This window comes from Coregonus clupeaformis, chromosome 23 (genome assembly GCF_020615455.1).
Source record: "Coregonus clupeaformis isolate EN_2021a chromosome 23, ASM2061545v1, whole genome shotgun sequence".
Taxonomy (NCBI): Eukaryota; Metazoa; Chordata; class Actinopteri; order Salmoniformes; family Salmonidae; genus Coregonus; species Coregonus clupeaformis.
Genome location: NC_059214.1, coordinates 20,965,733 through 20,987,552, shown reverse-complemented (window position 1 = coordinate 20,987,552; position 21,820 = coordinate 20,965,733). Strand labels below are relative to the sequence as shown.

General features: G+C 41.9%; 1 protein-coding gene across 1 annotated transcript in view; it reads right to left on the bottom strand.

The window, feature by feature from the left end:
* The window catches only part of myo3b (myosin IIIB), a 115,228-nt gene that overhangs the window by 52,127 nt on the left and 41,281 nt on the right, over positions 1 to 21,820 (bottom strand). Inside the window, exons 21-24 of the mRNA XM_041844349.1 lie at positions 20,854 to 21,001; positions 19,173 to 19,326; positions 16,851 to 16,939; positions 16,617 to 16,746 (exon numbers count right to left, since the gene is read on the bottom strand). Coding sequence (XP_041700283.1) covers positions 16,617 to 16,746; positions 16,851 to 16,939; positions 19,173 to 19,326; positions 20,854 to 21,001 — 521 coding nt within the window. The remainder of the gene's footprint in view (positions 1 to 16,616; positions 16,747 to 16,850; positions 16,940 to 19,172; positions 19,327 to 20,853; positions 21,002 to 21,820) is intronic.

Below are 21,820 nucleotides of genomic sequence, written 5' to 3'. Positions count from 1 at the left end.
CTGCACAAGATGTCCAAATGTTTTCTCTGGCTATATCTTCAGAGGCTAAACTGTGATTAATAGCAGTGAAAGAAGCCTTTGAAGCAGGATTGGTGACATCAAAGTCCTAATCCATGGGTGGCAGGATTTTTATAATGAGTGGGAAGTATCTTAACACATTTCAAAGGGTTTACTCCATGAATAAACAATAGCTGCACAGATGTGCCACACACCTTAGAAAAATACGGCTCCAGAAACAGGAGGCAGTATTAACCAGGCTGCAGTGTACACTCCAGAGAAAACCTTTGTTTTCGTTGAAGCTAAAGCTGAATTGACAGACAAACAATCGTCCTGGATTTCATATATACCCGTACTTCAATAGACAAAGATGAGGTCATTCCTTCCACTATAATTACAACAATTTAGGCCAATTCTCAAGGACTAATGACTGAGAATGATCAACCTAAAACAACTATGGCGTTAGATCACAATTCTCTTGTTCCAAAGGACGAACAATCAGTTTATATTCTACAGTATGACTCATTAAGTTTTGCATCTCTGGAGAGATAGAAATCAATTTGCGATGGATTAATTAAAAGTCAGATCACGTCTAACTTTAGAACAGGAATGTCCTGCTCTTGCCAAAGGCTTTGTTTCAGGCCAAAGGAATGTGTTGTCACATCACACTCACACAGATGTAGTCAGGACAGCCCACAGCATATGATGTGAAAAAGCATATATGGTAATTTATTATACGGTAATAACAATGACATTGTGTTTAGGGTCTGACAGTCACACACTTTATTGTTCACATGTCTGTACGATCCAGCAACAAAATTCACCATATGGTGTTTAGGAACTTTCCCTTGTCTAATGCAAATTATAAACAGGGTAGTTTGGGTCCTGGATGCTGATTGGCTGAAACAGCATTTCAGCCCTGAGTATATCAGACAATATACTATGGGTATTATACAAAAATGCTGGTGTAATGTTCTATTTATGTTGGTAACTAGTTTATAATAGCAATAAGGTACCTCTGGCGTTTGTGGTATATAGCTAATATACCACGGCTAAGGGCTGTATTCAGGCACTTTGCTTCACGTCGTGTCTAAGAACAGTCCTTAGTGGTGGTATATTGGCCAATATACCACAACCCCTCGGGCCTTATTGCTCAAAGGGATAGTTTGGGATTTTGGCAATGAAGCCTTTTATCTACTTCCCCAAAGTGGATACCATTTTTATGTATCTGTGTCCAGTATGAAGGAAGTTAGAGGTAGTTTCGTGAGCCAATGCTAACTAGCTTAGCACAAAGACTTGAAGTATTCAGGTACAGCATGCTAGCTAGGGAAGTAGATAAAGGGCCTCAATGCCAAAATTCCGAACTATCCCTTTAAGTCTACCTCTACCTTATTGCTTAATGCTACAAAAAGGTGCATTCTGAAAGTATTCAGACCCCTTGACTTTTTTCACATTTTGTTACTTTACAGCCTTATTCTAAAATTGAATAAATTGTTTTATCCCCCTCATCAATCTACACACAATACCACATAATGACAAAGCAAAAACAAGTTTGTAGAAATGTTTGCAAATTTATTACAAATACAAAACTGAAATTTCACATTCACATAAGTATTCAGACCCTTTACTCAGTACTTTGTTGAAGCACCTTTGGCAGTGATTACAGCCTTAAGTCTTCTCTGCAGATCCTCTCAAGCTCTGTCAGGTTGGATAGGGAGCGTCGGTGCACAGCTATTTTCAGGTCTCTCCAGAGATGTTCGATCGGGATCAAGTCCTGCCTCTGGCTGGGCCACTCAAGGATATTCAGAGACTTGTCCCGAAGCCACTCCTGCTTTGTCTTGGCTGTGTGCTTAGGGTTGCTGTCCTGTTGGAAGGTGAACCTTCGCCCCAGTCTGAGGTCCTGAGTGCTCTGGAGCCTGATTGGTGGAGTGCTGCAGAGATGGTTGTCCTTCTGGAAGGTTCTCCCATCCCCACAGAGGAACTCTGGAGCTCTGTCAGAGTGACCATCGGGTTCTTGGTCACCTCCCTGACCAAGGCCCTTCTCCCCCGATTGCTCAGTTTGGCCGGGTGGCCACCTCTAGGAAGAGTCTTGGAGGTTCCAAACTTCTTCCATTTAAGAATGATGGAGGTCACTGTGTTCTTGGGGACCTTCAATGCTGCAGACATTTTTCCGTACCCTTCCCCAGATCTGTGCCTCGACACAATCCTGTCTCGGATCGCTACGGACAATTCCTTCGACCTCATGGCTTGGTTTTTGCTCTGACATGCACTGTCAACAGTGGGACCTTATATAGACAGGTGTGTGCCTTTCCAAATCATGTCCAATCAATTGAACTTACCACAGGTGGACTCCAATCAAGTTGTAGAAACATTTCAAGGATGATCAATGGAAACAGGATGCACCTGAGCTCAATTTCGAGTCTCATAGCAAAGGGTCTGAACACTTATGTAAATAAGGTATTTCAGTTTATTATTTTTAATACATTTGCTAAAATGTCTAAAAACCTGTTTTCACTTTGTCATTATGGGGTATTGTGTGTAGATTGATGAGAAAAATACATAATTTAATCAATTTTGAATAAGGCTGCAACGTAACAAAATGTGGAAAAAGTCAAGGGGTCTGAATACTTTCCGAATGCACTGTATGTAACATTTTGGGCGACCCGACCAAATTCACATAGAAAGGTGAGTTATAGAGCTTTCATTCTCATTGAAAGCAAGTCTAACAAGTGGTAGATATGTTCTATCTGCGCTATTAAGTTTCGTTTTTGCATCTTTTACTTTCGGTTTTGTACACCAGCTTCAAACAGCTGAAAATACAATATTTTTGGTTATGGAAAATATATTTACAGCGGTTTAGATTCTCTACACAATGTCTGCTTGTTTTGTCACCAAAACTGAAATTAGGCAAACTATTAGAATTTTAGCAACCAGGAAATGGCGGAGCGATTTCTGCATAGTGCACCTTTAAGTCTACATTTGAAAATTTCAAAAATATATTTGTTTAATCAAACAAAAATAAAATAAAAATTGCACAGTATTGCAGAAATTATAAAATCATGTACTTGTCACTGTAAACAACCTAAAACAGGGCTAAGAAAAGGAATGTCAGATATCATCATTTTATGTCTGACGCAACATAAACATCTTACAGGCCTCAGCCAAAACACACAAAGACGGATCTCTCAGAATGGTGCCCACAGACAAATGGTGTCAGGTAGCCCTGTGCAGGGACACGCTGCAATTAGCCCAAAGTAAAGCTGGATGGATTAATTGGAGTCGGTCTTGTGCAAATGAAGAGCCCTCTCTCCTCTCCCCATTAGTGCTGCTGGGCCAGATCATCTGAGCACATTTGTCATGATGAATTAGTGGCTGAGTGTCGAACGGGCCTGTGGAGTGTCACGGTGCTTTCACGCCTCTCACTTGCATGACACCATCAAGGGGAGATGAAGGGGCTGTGTTATGATGAGGGAAGCTATGACAGTTGTACCTAAGCCTCGAAACGGACACTCTTCTACTGCTTTCTACATATATTCCTAGGCAGCTCTTATTCATTCATTCTCCTTGTGAATCCCTATCCCCTTATGACTACATGATTAGTGCATGGGAGAACTGAAGATGGCGCCGGAGGGGATGGCTGCCGTTTTATGGACTCTTAACCAACAGTGCTATTTTGTGTGTTTTTTCGCATTGTTGGTAACTAAATTTGTACATAATGTTGCTGCTACCGTCTATTATGACCGAAAATAGCTTCTGGACATCAGAACAGCGATTACTCACCTTGAACTGGACAAATAATTTTTCTTTAATGAGTCGGACGAGAGGGATTTGCTCCAGACACACGAAAGGGCCCTCATCCCCGTCATTCGCAGTAGAAAGAAAAGGAGATATCGCGGAAGGAGATCGGGGTGCCTGGTAAGGAGCCGGCGACGAGTGGCTAATCTGCATTTGCCATCGATACTATAGGCCAATTTACAATCGCTTGATAATAAAGTGGACGAACTACAGGCACGAATATCCTACCAACGGGACATTAAAAACTGTAATATCTTATGTTTCACAGAGTCGTGGCTGAAGGAAGACATGAATAACATAAGCTGGCAGGTTATACACTGTATTGGCAGGATAGAACAGCAACCTCTGGTAAGACAAGGGGTGGCGGTCTATGTATATTTGTAAACAACAGCTGGTGCACGATATCTAAGGAAGTCTCGAGGTTTTGCTCGCCTGATTAGAGTATCTCATGATAAGCTGTAGACCACACTACAGTGGGGAAAAAAAGTATTTAGTCAGCCACCAATTGTGCAAGTTCTCCCACTTAAAAAGTTGAGAGAGGCCTGTAATTTTCATCATAGGTACACGTCAACTATGAACTATTCTCCAGAAAATCACATTGTAGGATTTTTAATGAATTTATTTGCAAATTATGTTGGAAAATACGTATTTGGTCACCTACAAACAAGCAAGATTTCTGGCTCTCACAGACCTGTAACTTCTTCTTTAAGAGGCTCCTCTGTCCCCACTCGTTACTTGTATTAATGGCACCTGTTTGAACTTGTTATCAGTATAAAAGACACCTGTCCACAATCTCAAACAGTCACACTTCAAACTCCATTATGGCCAAGACCAAAGAGCTGTCAAAGGACACCAGAAACAAAATTGTAGACCTGCACCAGGCTGGGAAGACTGAATCTGCAATAGGTAAGCAGCTTGGTTTGAAGAAATCAACTGTGGGAGCAATTATTTGGAAATGGAAGACATACAAGACCACTGATAATCTCCCTCGATCTGGGGCTTCACGCAAGATCTCACCCCGTGGGGTCAAAATGATCACAAGAACGGTGAGCAAAAATCCCAGAACCACACGGGGGGACCTAGTGAATGACCTGCAGAGAGCTGGGACCAAAGTAACAAAGCCTACCATCAGTAACACACTACGCCGCCAGGGACTCAAATCCTGCAGTGCCAGACGTGTCCCCCTGCTTAAGCCAGTACATGTCCAGGCCCGTCTGAAGTTTGCTAGAGTGCATTTGGATGATCCAGAAGAAGATTGGGAGAATGTCATATGGTCAGATGAAACCAAAATATAACTTTTTATAACTAAACTCGTCGTGTTTGGAGGACAAAGAATGCTGAGTTGCATCCAAAGAACACCATACCTACTGTGAAGCATGGGGGTGGAAACATCATGCTTTGGGCCTGTTTTCTGCAAAGGGACCAGGACGACTGATCCATGTAAAGGAAAGAATGAATGGGGCCATGTATCGTGAGATTTTGAGTGAAAACCTCCTTCCATCAGCAAGGGCATTTAAGATGAAACGTGGCTGGGTCTTTCAGCATGACAATGATCCCAAACACACCGCCCGGGCAACGAAGGAGTGGCTTCTTAAGAAGCATTTCAACGGTCCTGGAGTGACCTAGCCAGTCTCCAAATCTCAACCCCATAGAAAATCTTTGGAGGGAGTTGAAAGTCCGTGTTGCCCAGCGACAGCCCCAAAACATCACTGCTCTAGAGGAGATCTGCATGGAGGAATGGGCCAAAATACCAGCAACAGTGTGTGAAAACCTTGTGAAGACTTACAGAAAACGTTTGACCTGTGTCATTGCCAACAAAGGGTATATAACAAAGTATTGAGAAACTTTTGTTATTGACCAAATACTTATTTTCCACCATAATTTGCAAATAAATTCATAAAAAAATCCTACAATGTGATTTTCTGGGAAAAAAAGTCTCATTTTGTCTGTCATAATTGACGTGTACCTATGATGAAAATTACAGGCCTCTCTCATCTTTTTAAGTGGGAGAACTTGCACAATTGGTGGCTGACTAAATACTTTTTTTCCCCACTGTACATACCCCAACCAGAAGCCATGGATTACAGGCAACATCCGCACTAAGCTAAAGGGTAGAGCTGCCTCTTTCAAGGAGCAGGACTCTAACCCGGAAGCTTATCAGAAATCCCGCTATGCCCTCCGATGAACCATCAAACAGGAAAAGTGTCAATACAGGACTAAGATCGAATCGTACTACACCGGCTCCGACACTCGTCGGATGTGGCAGGGCTTGTAAACTATTACAGACTACAAAGGGAAGCACAGCCGCGAGCTGCCCAGTGACACGAGCCTACCAGACGAGCTAAATTACTTCTATGCTCGCTTCGAGGCAAGTAACACTGAAACACGCATGAGAGCATCAGCTGTTTCGGACGACTGTGTGATCACGCTCTCCGTAGCCGATGTGAGTAAGACCTTTAAACAGGTCAACATTCACAAGGCCGCAGGGCCAGACGGATTACTAGGACGTGTACTCCAAGCATGCGCTGACCAACTGGCAACTGTCTTCACTGACATTTTCAACCTTTCCCTGTCTGAGTCTGGAATACCAACATGTTTTAAGCAGACCACCATCGTCCCTGTGCCCAAGAACACTAAGGTAACCTGCCTAAATGAATACCGACCCGTAGCAATCACATCTGTAGCCATGAAGTGCTTTAAAAGGCTGGTCATGGCTCACATCAACACCATTATCCCAGAAACCCTAGACCCACTCTAATTTGCATACCGCCACAACAGATCCACAGATGATGCAATCTTTATTGCCCTCCACACTGCCCTTTCACACCTGGACAAAAGGAACACCTACAGTTGAAGTCAGAAGTTTACATACACCTTAGCCTTAAACTCAGTTTTTCACAATTCCTGACATTTAATCCTAGTAAAAATTCTCTGTTTTAGGTCAGTTAGGATCACCACTTTATTTTAAGAATGTGAAATGTCAGAATAATAGTAGAGAGAATGATTTATTTCAGCTTTTATTTCTTTCATCACATTCCCAGTGGGTCAGAAGTTTACATACACACAATTCGTATTTGGTAGCATTGCCTTTAAATTGTTTAACTTGGGTCAAACGTTTCGGGTAGCCTTCCACAAGCTTCCCACAATAATTTCGGTGAATTTTGGCCCATTCCTCCTGACAGAGCTGGAATAACTGAGTCAGGTTTGTAGGCCTCCTTGCTCGCACACACTTTTTCAGTTCTGCCCACATATTTTCTATACGATTGAGGTCAGGGCTTTGTGATGGCCACTCCAATACCTTGACTTTGTTGTCCTTAAGCCATTTTGCCACAACTTTGGAAGTATGCTTCGGGTAACTGTCCATTTGGAAGACCCATTTGCGACCAAGCTTTAAACTTCCTGACTGATGTCTTGAGATATATCCAATATATCCACATACATTTCCTTCCTCATGATGCCATCTATTTTGTGAAGTGCACCAGTCCCTCCTGCAGCAAAGCACCCCCACAGCATGATGCTGCCACCCCTGTGCTTCACGGTTGGGATGGTGTTCTTCGGCTTGCAAGCATCCCCCTTTTTCCTCCAAACATAACGTTGATCATTATGGCCAAACAGTTCTATTTTTGTTTCATCAGACCAGAGAACATTTCTCCAAAAAGTGCGATCTTTGTCCCCATGTGCAGTTGCAAACCCTAGTCTGGCTTTTTTATGGCGGTTTTGGAGCAGTGGCTTCTTCCATGCTGAGTGGCCTTTCAGGTTATGACAATATAGGACTTGTTTTACTGTGGATATAGATCCTTTTGTACCCGTTTCCTCCAGCATCTTCACAAGGTCCTTTGCTGTTGTTCTGGGATTGATTTGCACTTTTCGCACCAAAGTACGTTAATCTCAAGGAGACAGAACGCGTCTCCTTCCTGAGCGGTATGACGGCTGCGTGGTCCCATGGTGTTTATACTTGCGTACTATTGTTTGTACAGATGAACATGGTAGCTTCAGGCGTTTGGAAATTGCTCCCAAGAATGAACCAGATTTGTGGATGTCTACAATGTTTTTTCTGAGGTTTTGGCTGATTTCTTTTGATTTTCCCATGATGTCAAGCAAAGAGGAACTGAGTTTGAAGGTAGGCCTTGAAATACATCCACAGGTATACCTCCAATTGACTCAAATGATGTCAATTAGCCTATCAGAAGCTTCTAAAGCCATGACATCATTTTCTGGAATTTTCCAAGCTGTTTAAAGGCACAGTCAACTTAATGTATGTAAACTTCTGACCCACTGGAATTGTGATACAGTGAATTATAAGTGAAATAATCTGTCAGTAAACAATTGCTGGAAAAATTACTTGTGTCATGCACAAAGTAGGTGTCCTAACCGACTTGCCAAAACTATAGTTTGTTAACAAGAAATTTGTGGAGTGGTTGAAAAACGAGTGTTAATGAGTCCAACCTAAGTGTATGTAAACTTCCGACTTCAACTGTATGTGAGAATGCTATTCATTGACTACAGCTCAGCGTTCAACACCATAGTGCCCTCAAAGCTCATCACTAAGCTAAGGACCCTGGGACTAAACACCTCCCTCTGCAACTGGATCCTGGACTTCCTGACGGGCCACTCCCAGGTGGTAAGGGTAGGTAACAACACATCTGCCACACTGATCCTCAACACGGGGGCCCCTCAGGGGTGCGTGCTCAGTCCCCTCCTGTACTCCCTGTTCACTCATGACAGCATGGCCAGGCACGACTCCAACACCATCATTAAGTTTGCCGATGACACAACAGTGGTAGGCCTGATCACCGACAACGACGAGACAGCCTATAGGGAGGAGGTCAGAGACCTGGCCGTGTGGTGCCAGGACAACAACCTCTCCCTCAACGTGACCAAGACAAAGGAGATGATTGTGGACTACAGGAAAAATAAGAGGACCGAGCACGCCCCCATTCTCATCGACGGGGCTGTAGTGGAGCAGGTTGAGAGCTTCAAGTTCCTTGGTGTCCACATCACCAACAAACTAACATGGTCAAAGCACACCAAGACAGTCGTGAAGAGGGCACAACAAAACCTATTCCCCCTAAGGAAACTGAAAAGATTTGGCATGGGTCCTCAGATCCTCAAAATGTTCTACAGCTGCACCATCGAGAGCATCCTGACTGGTTGCATCACTGCCTGGTATGGCAACTGCTCTGCCTCCGACCGCAAGGCACTACAGAGGGTAGTGCGTATGGCCCAGTACATCACTGGGGCCAAGCTTCCTGCCATCCAGGACCTCTATACCAGGTGGTGTCAGAGGAAGGCCCTACAAATTGTCAAAGACTCCAGCCACCCTAGTCATAGACTGTTCTCTCTGCTACCGCACAGGCAAGTGGTACCGGAGCACCAAGTCTAGGTCCAAGAGGCTTCTAAACAGCTTCTACCCCCAAGCCATAAGACTCCTGAACATCTAATCAAATGGCTATGCAGACTATTTGCATTGCCCCACCCCCCTATTTTATGCTGCTGCTACTCTCTGTTTATTATCTATGCATAGTCACTTTAATAACTCTACCTACATGTACATATTACCTCAATTACCTCAACTAACCGGTGCCCCTGCACATTGACTCGGTACCGGTACCCCCTGTATATAGCCTCGCTATTGTTATTTTTACTGCTGCTCTTTAATTATTTGTTACTTTTATTTCAAATTATTTTATATTGTATTTCTTTGTGATTTTTTTTTGTATTCTTTCTTAAAACTGCATTCATTGTTGGTTAAGGGCTTGTAAGTAAGCATTTCACTGTAAGGTCTCTATACCTGTTGTATTCGGCGCATGTGACAAATAAAATGTGATTTGATTTGGGTTAACTGTTGTTCCGCTCAAAGATTTCCTTTCTTGAAACATGCTAACACCTGAGATGTCCAGCATAAAAAACATCCTTAAATCATAAGACTGTAATGAAGTCAATGGCAGTTTGAGAAACAGTGGGTTTCTGTCCGTTGGAAATTCTAGTATAGCATTCATACTGGGCACATACGGAGTGTGAAGAAGTCACCGCTGCACTTTAAAGGCAATGGAATGTGTTTTTACGTCTAGTATGTAGGCTTATGCCTTTTAATGTGCATGGGCCATCAGCAAAACATTTTGTCAATCGCTCAGGTAATTCACCTCTCTGACTAAGCCTGCACCTTTCTGCCTGCACCTTCCTTTTAAAAACCAGATAACATCCTCTTACTAAAAACCCACCGTGTCTATTCTCAAAGTTCGGAGTCATCATCACAACTGTACAAAACGGTATGTATTCGCCAAGGGGTGGTAGGGGTGTTATGAGAGGAGAGGAAGAGGTAAGGGGGTCCATCTCCCATCAGGTCATCAAGTCTTAGGGAGCAGGCGGTGGTGGAGGATCACACTGATCGTTTCTGCTTCACGCGTGTTGCTCTTGGCATGGGCTGCCGCCACAGATACACAGAGGGAGAGAAGGAGAGGGAGAAAAGAGAAAAAGCCTTCCCTGGCATCTGTGCGTACACTTTGAAAATTAAGCCCAGCAAGAATCCTATAGAAAAAAAGCTCAAGCTGGCAGTTGTATTGGGTTTCTATTGACAAGAATAGTCAATGTGCCCGGGATTAAAAAGCAATCCCACATTCAATATGACACCTCCCTACATTCTTTTATGAGTGCCAGTGCGCGCCTTGTAGTTCCAGAAGCTGTGGATTGAGCTGTCGACACAGGGGACAATCAAAGTTGTAAGAGAGCAGTCTCGTAGAGCTGAGTTTGCAGAAGTTCGGTGGATATCTCTCCCGCTCTCTTTTTTGAATAAATGTGATCTGGAAACTCAACTCAGCAAACAAGCAAATGAGATTATGGCAGCCATAACCCCCGCACACCTCTCCCATCCCCCCCCATAACCAGCACCCTTTACGCCCAGAGACTAGTCCAGAGGCAGTTGATTTCAATGCCATCCACTACTGTCAGAGCAGATCAATCATCAAAAGCATGGTGTAATTGGCTTTTAGTGAAACAACACAGTGTTACATTATCAAAGAATGTTCCACCATGTGACTTGTGCTGCTGCTCCCTGGTATTGAAGTAAAGGGGCATCAGAATCTGACTGCTGACTCAAAACATTCACTGTGATTAGAGAAAATATACAAAAGTATTACTTAAAGGAAAAGTCCACCTCAAAACGATCTTTTGGTTTTTATTTCATTAGTCCATTGTTGATATAGTCCCAAAATGTTTTGCATGTCAGAAATCAAGTTTTCAAGATACAGTATAGATACACAATCCTGTCTCGGAGCTCTACGGACAATTCCTTCGACCTCATGGCTTGGTTTTTGCTCTGACATGCACTGTCAACTGTGGGACCTTATATAGACAGGTGTGTGCCTTTCCAAATCATGTCCAACCAATTGAATTTACCACAGGTGGACTCCAATCAAGTTGTAGAAACATCTCAAGGATGATCAATGGAAACAGGATGCGCCTGAGCTCAATTTCGAGTCTCATAGCCAGATAGCCTAGTGATAGACCGTTTCGTCAACATGAAAGAGAGGAGGATGGCGTTTCTCTACAAGTAGGGTGAGTCAACATGTTTTTCTACTTGCACGAACGCACACACAGACATCAGAACCATGGACAGCCACATCATATTTAGCTCACGTTGATTGGACAAAATTGTTTTTGGTATCTTTTAGTTGTCACTGTATTAGACTAAGCATAGGTGATTTGATGATGTTGAAATGTTGAAGTTGAAATGGTGCAGGAATAGTGGAGGCACCTCCTGTTTTCTTTGCGACTTGCGGTAAGTCTCTGTGGTTCTAAATCAATAGTTGTTTACTGGTCCGAAAATGTCGGAAACATTATCTTGCTTGACCATGCTGTAGGTCATGTAACTGTCTGTTACTGTACATGCAATATGCTTTGTGGACATCATTGGACAGAGGTTGCTATCCGGTTTTGTGATAAAACAAAGGTGTGGTTGAATTTAGGGGGGTTCTTGGCTTCCCCAGTGATTTTACCCACGCACCGCTACTGCATCCTACTCACTAATATATTCACGTCACCAAATAACTGATTAAAACACACTGTTTTGCAATGAAGGTCCACATTAGCCTCAACATCACTCTTTGGGGTAGCACCATGGTGTAGACGGAGGACAGCTATTTTCCGTCCTCCTCTGGGTACATTGACTTCAATACAAAACCTAGGAGGCTCATGGTTCTCACACCCTTCCATAGACTTACACAGTAATTATGACGACTTCCGGAGGACGTCCTCCAACCTATCAGAGCTCTTGCAGCATGAACTGACATGTTGTCCACCCAATCAAAGGGAATGAATCTAGTTCTGAAAGCATATGCTTCAGCTAGCTAGAGAGAGCGAGAGCTATATTTAATTGTAATTTTTTCACTTTCACTTACTTAGCTAGCTAATTCAGCTAGCTAATTTAGCTTACTCAAACACCTGGCTCAAACAGAGAGGAACGCTATTTATGTTAACTAGCTGGCTAAGGCAATCCAACACTGGAACTCTTCCAAGTCAAGGTAAGCTTTCGGTTTAATTAATTTACTGGCACCGGGGCCCGCCGGAGTAACTGCTAAACTGCTTGCTGTACACTGTACTGCGTGATTGTAGTGGGTTTACTAACGCGTTAGATCTAGTGGCTATGTTGACTATGATGTTAGCTAATATTGTGACAACGATTTAGGCTGTGTGTAGCAGTTAGAGGTTATGGTATGAAGGTTTGGAAAGATTTTTTCACCTGGTCACAGACAGCTGTTGTGTTGTGCACTGAAGTCCACAAGCGAAGGGAAAAGTTGAGAGGAGGACAGCGCGTAGATGCTGGAAGGAATTATACAATGAGCAAAGTGATGACGCTGTTTGTATGTGGCTACTCTGAAAGTGAACTGTGTGTGCGGGGGATCAGGGGTATATTCATTCCGCTGATTCTGTTGAAAAACTTTTCTTAAACGGAAGCAAACGGAACGAAACTGGGATAAATCTACCTGAATTTGTCCAATAGAAACTCTTGTTTCCAACTGTTTGGACTAATGATTTCACCCTAGATCAGCTAGATGCAGGCAAGAGTGTGCAAGGCTGTATTGAATGTGTCACTGTCTGTCACCTTGATTACTCCAATTTGTCTCTCGAGCTGTGCACCTTAGTGATAAACAGTCATTTGTAGGCTAGGTTGTAACAACCTCATGATGGGTATAGGGAAAATTTGAGTATCATGTAGTAGCCTAAACCTATCGATGTTACATTGAGCTGGGCGAATGGAATATGAATGACAGTCATCCAATATGCTGAAATAGAAATAAGGCCATGGTTATTAAACAAATAATTGTCCTCCCTAATCTTAAATGGTACTGACCGCCACGGACTCTGATGATAGAGATAAATGTGGAATAATCGGAAATGTGTAGTTCTGACTATGCTCTTCAAGAGGTGATGATATTAAAACTAAATAGTTATACAATTTATTTAACAATCCATTGAAAACGGCGTAGTTGTCAATGGTTTTAGCGGAGCTGGAGGTCTCCTTTCCCCCCAGCAGGCAAATTAAACACTGCACCGTATTGAAATTTTATTGATAACGACCTATAGGATCTCTATGAATGTAACCCAGTGAGATGAAAGCCAGACTACTAGCAGAGAACAAAGAGCACAATGTGTCATCATGCTGCATGGCTGAAGGAACATGTCAGTTCTTCACAAGAGAAACTCAACATGAAGAGAGGAACATTGTACTGTCTTGGAGTTGTGAAAATGTTGAACCAATATGTAGCTTTCATTTCATACATTTCAAACATCACAGTGGAATTAAGTGCAGTAAACTCAAGCCATTACATTACTTTTGATGCACAGTATGCACAAACTTGGAACATACAGACTTGCCTGGTACATTAATTCAAATAATTTGCAATTAATTAAAATCAGTCTCTATGATCACTTTCTTCTAGGACGTTTGAAATGTAAGCTTGTGTATATACAATGAAAGGTACATAGGCCTACATACAGTATTGGCATTTTCTCTGCAGTAAACTAAGGTTGCCACTAAAAAGAGTTGACTACAATGATACATGGCTAACATCACAGAAATATAGATAAATATACATTATGTTAATAGTGTTTTAGTATCCCTGCCCATCTATACACTAGAGACTAGTCTCCCATCCAATAAAAATATGCAAGTTAGACAATTATAAATTATATGTGCGTTACACAACCACTTTACTTGACATATTTTAACCAATAAGCCGAGGATACCTACCTAATAATTCAAAACGCACACAGATGATCCTGACACCAGTCATGTTTATAATACTGGGTTATTACTGTACATACAACATGGTTTATGTATGTACATACTAAAAGCCCTGAGAAATACATAATGCATTTTAATATGGTGTGAGAAAGCAGAAATATACTGACTTCTGAGGAGGTACAGTACCTACAGTATACTGTAGATGAATATGAGGAGCCATGCACCATAGAAATAGAATTAGACCACTATGCCCTGCAGTCTGCTCTAGCAGAGTGAGGGCTGTCATACTTGTGTGCACTGTGCTCTGCTGGCACTAACCCTAAGGATACATACAAATCCTCTGACCGCAGGCCTCCCAGGCCCCACCGGACCATACACAGCTCAGCCAATTCAAGCACTCTGATCTGAGGGATCTGGGAAAGACTCTGGCTTGGAGGAATTTGTCCATGCAAATACATCCCATTTCCTCTGACAAAACACCACCACATGACCAAGCCTCAAGGACCCTGCCTGATGAGATTCTTCTAGGGTCAAGTGGTCCAACTATTCTGGCAAGGAAAGCTTTCACTTTCTGGGGCTTTCATGGTTCAGCAAGACTCTCAAGACACTCTGCGTGTAATCACATCTTACTTATCAATATGCAACAATTCAATTTATTTCAACATTTCTAGACCAGTCCATTCCCAATTAGTAATATTTACTGACAACACTGAAATGTTCCAGGCAGTAAAGTGTTCACAGTATCTTCAATCATTTTGTATCTGAGACATCATTTGATAACTCTAACAGTAAGGGTCACATGCTTTGGTTATCTTGCCTCTGAATTATAATTTGATATTCACATTTGATAAGACAGATAAAATATAGTCAATTAATCTCTATGCCTGTATGTGTGGTGCCTCGTTCCGGACCCATCAATGTCCTTTAATATCAAAAGTTAACATGAGGATCAACAAGGCTGACACCTAGTGGTCACAAGAAGAGCCATCCGATTGGTACAGAATTCACAACTCTACAGCATAAAACTAAACCACCCGGGTTAAATAGATTTTCATCTGATCCCACAGATAGCAGTAATTTTACAGATAACACTGACTCTATAATATGAACTAAAATGCAAATTAAATTCCCCCAGATTTTACCCTGAAGAATCGAATTATCATCTTCCTCTGCTATTTTTCACTTAAAAGGGAACTCAAGCTTTTCCCACTTGATAAGCAGAAGAAGTAGATTGTCTCATAGCTGTTATCATACGCAATCATCTCTACTTTCATGAAGTGTCAAGAAGACGGGACCTCTTTATCAGAGGGATGGTGAAGATTGAGTGAGGGCACCCTGTGGACATTCTCAAAAGAGATGAGTTACAGAGTAAGATTCCATAACTGACGCACTAGACACAAAAAGAGACAACAACAACAGTCGCTAAATTACAACTACACAGCAATATAACACTTTTACTGCAGTCAATCATGAAAAGCTCAACTGGATACCTATTACCTACTGTGCACTTGACCCAATGACATTTCTGCAAATATGTGTTGTGCTGTAGACAAGAAAGCCTTTGGATGAGCTGAACCAAACTAGAGAGGCTTTTAGGCCTAATTGCCATGAATGGTGGCCCACATCTCTGCTGTCACTCAGTACTTTGGAGTACCAAAGTGCAGTGAATTCTCCACCCATTTTCATTATACTGAATAAACTTTTTCATGCTAGTGTATTTTTCTGCAATCAAGTAAAGAGGAGGATGGCCGTGGGCTCTTGCACTACCTCCCATTATTAAAGCCTAGAGACATAGCACATGGATTTCTAATGGAGGCTAAACCAAGGTACACATCGTAAATTGGAGCTGCTCTTAATTCGACTATAACTGAAAGCAGTCATAATATGGCTTAACTGAAGAAAAGTATGAAGTGCGGCATCTGGTAATTGAACACATCCATTAGCATTCCGGCTCAGCCAAGTGACCACGGGCCCCAGTCACGGCTAATGACGAAGATATTACCACCTTCATTTAACTGCACAGAAAAGACTGGGAAGAAGAGTTGCTTTTATGATCTCTAAATACCGTTTCTTCATCCCCTGGGTATTTGGAAACCTTATCACAAAAATATCCCGCTGCTGCACAATCTGGAGATAGCAGCAAGCAGCAGGAAACCAAAAGGGACAGCTTAGTGAAAATAAAAACAGAGCCCTCCATGGAGAGCTGAGCCTCTCAGGAGATAATGGAGACTGGAGATTTATTCACACACAGTATCGGATCGCAGAGAGAGAGGGGATTTGAGTGGAGGACCAGGACGCTGTCGCGTCTGGAGTCTTTAAAAAAAAAACGTACCTGAATGTTTATGGAGACATGAACACTAGGAACAAACACACACTCACACAACACCACCATCGGCTCCCCAATAAATGTATACCACAGTGTAAACAGAATGAAGATTATTTCGTTGTTTGAACAAAAAGGGACGTTTCCAAGTTCCTGTGTGGAATATGGGGCAGTAGTGTATTAACACTCCAAAAGAGTAAATAAACTGCTGATGATAATGAATTCTACAACACTTTTATTGCATGTCTTGAGACCTACCTGTTTTTGTCAATGGACTTGAAAACAGCTGTTGCAGAAGTTTGTTCTCTGATGTTCTCAGAACCACAACAATGTCTGCAGGGAGAGTGTCTCGGTTCTTCTCAAGAAACCCGTTCACATTGTACAAGACCTGCATGACAGCACAGGGATAATCAACTCAAACCACACCTGACAAAAGACAACCTATCCAACTGTATCAGTCGGCAAACAGCAATGAAACATACTAATCCATACCTTTCCAGCATAATGCTGAATTCCAAAGCAGAGCTCAACACGTTTTGGTCTCCAGAAGTACTTGTAACGCAGATTGTCCTCAAATTTATCTGAAGAGAAAACATATTTTGTGGGTAACAAAAACAAAAAATCAACTGCTTGATCAAACATAGATCTTTTCACAGCCTTCTATGCAAGGCTTCTTTACAAGGCTTTGGTTGTTTTAGTACACATGGACTTGACTTGGTCTGCTTCTGAGGCCTTGTGTATTGTACAGTGCATTCGGAAAGTATTCAGAACCCTTGACTTATTTCACATTTCGTTACGTTATATCCTTACTCTAAATTGATTAAATAAAAAATTTTCCACATCAGTCTACACACAATACCCCAAAATGAAAAAGCAAAAACTTTTTGGGAATTTATTACAAATAAAAAACAGAAATACCTTATTTACATAAGTATTCAGACCCTTTGCTATGAGACTTGAAATTGAGCTCAGGTGCATCCTGATTCCATTGATCATCCTTGAGATGTTTCTACAACTTGATGGGCATCCACCTGTGGTAAATTCAATTGATTGGACATGAATTGGAAAGGCACACACCTGTCTATATAAGGTTCCACAGTTGACAGTGCATGTCAGAGCAAGAACCAAGCCTTGAGGTCGAAGGAATTGTCCGTAGCGCTCCAAGACAGGATTGTGTAAGGCACAGATCTGGGGAAGGGTACCAAAACATTTCTGCAGCATTGACGGTACCCATGAACACAATGGCCTCCATCATTCTTAAATGGAAGAAGATTGGAACCACCAAGACTCTTCCTAGAGCTGGCCACCCGGCCAAACTGAGCAATCAAGGGAGAAGGGCCTTGGTCAGGGAGGTGACCAAGAACCCGATGGCCACTCTGACAGAGCTCCAAAGGTCCTCTGTGGAGATGGGAGAACCTTCCAGAAGGACAACCATCTCTGCAGCACTCCACCAATCAGGCCTTTATGGTAGAGTGGCCAGACGGAAGCCACTCCTCAGTAAAAGGCACATGACAGCCCACTTGGAGTTTGCCAAAAGGCACCTAAAGACTAAAGACCATGAGAAACAAAATTATCTGGTCTGATTAAACCAAGATTGAACTCTTTGGCCTGAATGCCAAGCGTCACGACTGGAGGAAACCTGGCACCATCCCTATGGTGAAGCATGGTGGTGGCAGCATGATGCTGTGGGGATGTTTTTCAGGTGCAGGGACTGAGAGGCTAGTCAGGATTGAGGGAAAGATGAACAGAGCAAAGTATAGATACTTGATGAAAACCTGCTCCAGAGCACTCAGGACCACAGACTGGGGCGAAGGTTCACCTTCAAACAGGACAACGACCCTAAGAACACAGCCAAGACAACACAGGAGTGGCTTCGGGACAAGTCTCTGAATGTCCTTGAGTGGCCCAGCTAGAGCCTGGACTTGAACCCTATTGAACATCTCTGGAGAGACCTGAAAATAGCTGTGCATAGATGCTCCCATCCAACCTGACAGAGCTTGAGAGGATCTGCAGAGAACAATGGGAGAAACTCCCCAAATACAGGTGTGCCAAGCTTGTAGCGTCATACCCAAGAAGACTTGAGGCTGTAATCGCTGCCAAAGGTGCTGTGTCCCGAGTGGCGCAGTGGTCTAAGGCACTGCATCGCAGTGCTAGCTGAGCCACTAGAGATCCTGGTTCGAATCCAGGCTCTGTCGTATCCGGCCGCGACCGGGAGACCCATGGGGCGGTGCACAATTGGCCCAGCGTCGTCCTGGGTAGGGGAGGGAATGGCCGGCAGGGATGTAGCTCAGTTGGTAGAGCATGGAGTTTGCAACGCCAGGGTTGTGGGTTCGATTCCCACGGGGGGGCCATGAAAAAAATAAAATTAAAATTATGTATGCACTAACTGTAAGTCGCTCTGGATAAGAGCGTCTGCTAAATGATTAAAATGTAAAAATAAAAATAAAAAAAATAAAGTGCTTCAACAAAGTACTCAATTTTAGAATAAGGCTGTAAAGTAACAAAATGTGGAAAAAGTCAAGGGGTCTGAATACTTTCCGAATGCACTGTATAGTCTCACAATACTATATATACACCCTGTAAACACACTCACGCTACCTTGACACTCACACAAAACCTACACACATTCACATACACTACATACGCACACACATAACACACACACGCATACCAACAAAACACACACACACTCACACACATTTACACTCATCATATGCTGCTGCTACGTTCTTAATTTTACTCTCATTATTATCTATCCTGATGCCATTGTATTCAGCATATGTGACAAATAAAAATTGATTCAATTTGTCTTACCCACTAGGGTCTGGTCGGTGGCCTGAGGGAAGCGACTCTCCTCATCCAGCAGAGAGAGCAGGCCCATGGGCTTCTGCAGGAACATGTCCAGGATAGGACGGTTGTCCTCATACTCCACCAGGCTGGCATCCACCCCCTCGCTCTGGTACTCCATCTAATTAAAACACACAGAACTTAGAACATTGCACAGTTAATGATTTCACTAAATAACCCAATGAAACAATCTAGGCTAAATAGGATTTGTGCATGTTAAAAAAATATATACAGTTCTTAAGCAACAGCACCACTGTGCTGCAGAGAGACACTCCAGTTCTTTTTCTATGGCTGAACTTTATAATAAAGTCAGTCGCTGAAATTATACAGAACTGTTCTGAAATAACAAATAGAGCCACGTACTAATTCATAATTTAGTTCCATTTGCAAATAACCCAGAATCAGATCACATTATTGCATATGCTTAATTTAGATCAAAAAGTTATTTTAAATATATATTTTACTAATAAAGTGGTACCAATGGATCTAAACCGTCCTCATGTTTAAATCATTAACTTAGAATAATCAGCTTCTGTGTACCACCGGATTGAAGCCATTTTCACATGATAAAAATCCCTTTTCCACTAAGCACTAGCCCTACATCGAAAGCAACTAATACTTCTACGTAATAAATCATGCAGGAAAGTTGCCAAGTTAAGAACCAGGAATTAAGTATGCCTAGTTAAGCCTTGGTATTCAAATTCTTCCTAAAAGACACATACAGTAAATATACAGGACCGTTTCAGAACACAACCCCAATATAGTTAAGTTCTTCTCTATTCATTAGACTGAATAAAGTGATCACATCATAAATACCAGCTCTCTCTAATTCCCTTGAGATGAATTGCTAGAGAGCAAACATTAAGACAAAAGGACATAACAGCAAAAAGTGCTCTTGATTAATGTCTATACAGTGTTGTCAGTGAAAACGAAAAGCTCCCACACTCCAGGGTAAAAAGCTTCATTAAATCAATTAAAGATGCACTATGCAGAAATCGCTCCGCCATTTCATGGTTGTTAAAATTCTAATAGCTCGCCTAATTTGAGTTTATGTGACAAAACAAGCAAGTATAGTGTAGAGAGAGAATCATTGTACCATCTAAGCCGCTATTAAATATATTTTCCAAAAGCAAAAATATTGTATTTTCAGCTGTTTGAAGCTGGTGTATAAAACCAAAAGAAAAAGACACAGAAAAGAAATGTAAGAACAGGAAGCATAGAAATAGCGCACATAAGGCAGATCTACCTACTACTTCTTAGACTTGCTTTCAATGAGAATGACAGATCTATAACCACATTTCTATGTGAATTTGGTCAGGTTGCCCAAAAAGTTATAATCTCTAGTATGTAAGGGAGCAAAACATTCATGTTAACATCATATAAAAGCTTTGAAGAAGATAACACTGAATTACAACGTTTCATTAAGAGACACTTCCTCTGTGATTGATGAACAAGCCGGCATACTATATCGGGATTTTAAATATACAAAATGATGCTCAACAAAAATTGTCAATATGTACTACACACAATAAAAAGACATCTTCAGCAAAATCTAGTATACCTTCATTTGTCACTGTTAATGGACTTACTGGAGTTGGAGAAACATCTAGATTCTCTAAAACATGAGCCACCCTATCTGCAGGCTCACCTGTTCCAGGGCAAAAATGTGTTGGTTGAAGTAAAACTGAATCTGTTCATTTGCAATGTTGATACAGAGTTGCTCAAAGGAGTTCTTCTTGAAGTTCTCGAATCCAAAGATGTCCAGGATTCCCACATTCATGCCACTTTCTGCCACACTTCAAAGGGGAATAACAGGACAGACAAACACAATTATTCTTGTGTGGAACTGTGTGAACCACATTGACTTATGAAACTTTAATGATGAACCAAGTTCAACCCAAATACAGAATATTTTGATCTGAATGGCCAATTGTACTGTTATGGGGAAATCATAATCATCAACTTTTAAACAAAAGTGATGAAAGTTCAGAGATCCTTGACTACAATCAATTGATTATAAAATGTTAATTGCTTGCAAGGGTTGTACAAACAGATTGATACTAAATTAAAGTCTGTATTTAACTGTGATCTACACAATACTTTATTTAGGTCTACTCTAAATACAGACCTTACAACACATTTGCACAGAGTCATTTCACTCCGGTATTGCTAAGATCGAGAGTCACCATTTCCCATAATCCCTTTCATTACCAAGACATTAGAGGTCACCTTTTGTCTTGGTTAACAGGTTATTAATGGCAATAACAGAGTGTACAGATGATTGAAGTGGAAACGGGCACTGTGGGCCTTCTACAGCTCAGAGACAGCAGATGATTGCCTGACAGTCCATGCTCACATTTATGAGGGAATTATTTTGGATCAATGAACAACCCTTTACAGTCTCTCTGAAGTCTTTTTAATCATCTGAATAATATTTCCTCAGCACGTAACTCTGTATAAAACATTTATTCTACTTATTTAGCTCCCTTTCTTGTCTTGTGCTGTCCATTGATATTCTACTCCATGTGTTTGGTTCTCTACTCAGACGTAAAGGTCACTACAGCTTAATAATATGCAGCAGCATCCACACACACACAGTAGTGTGAAGCACAGTG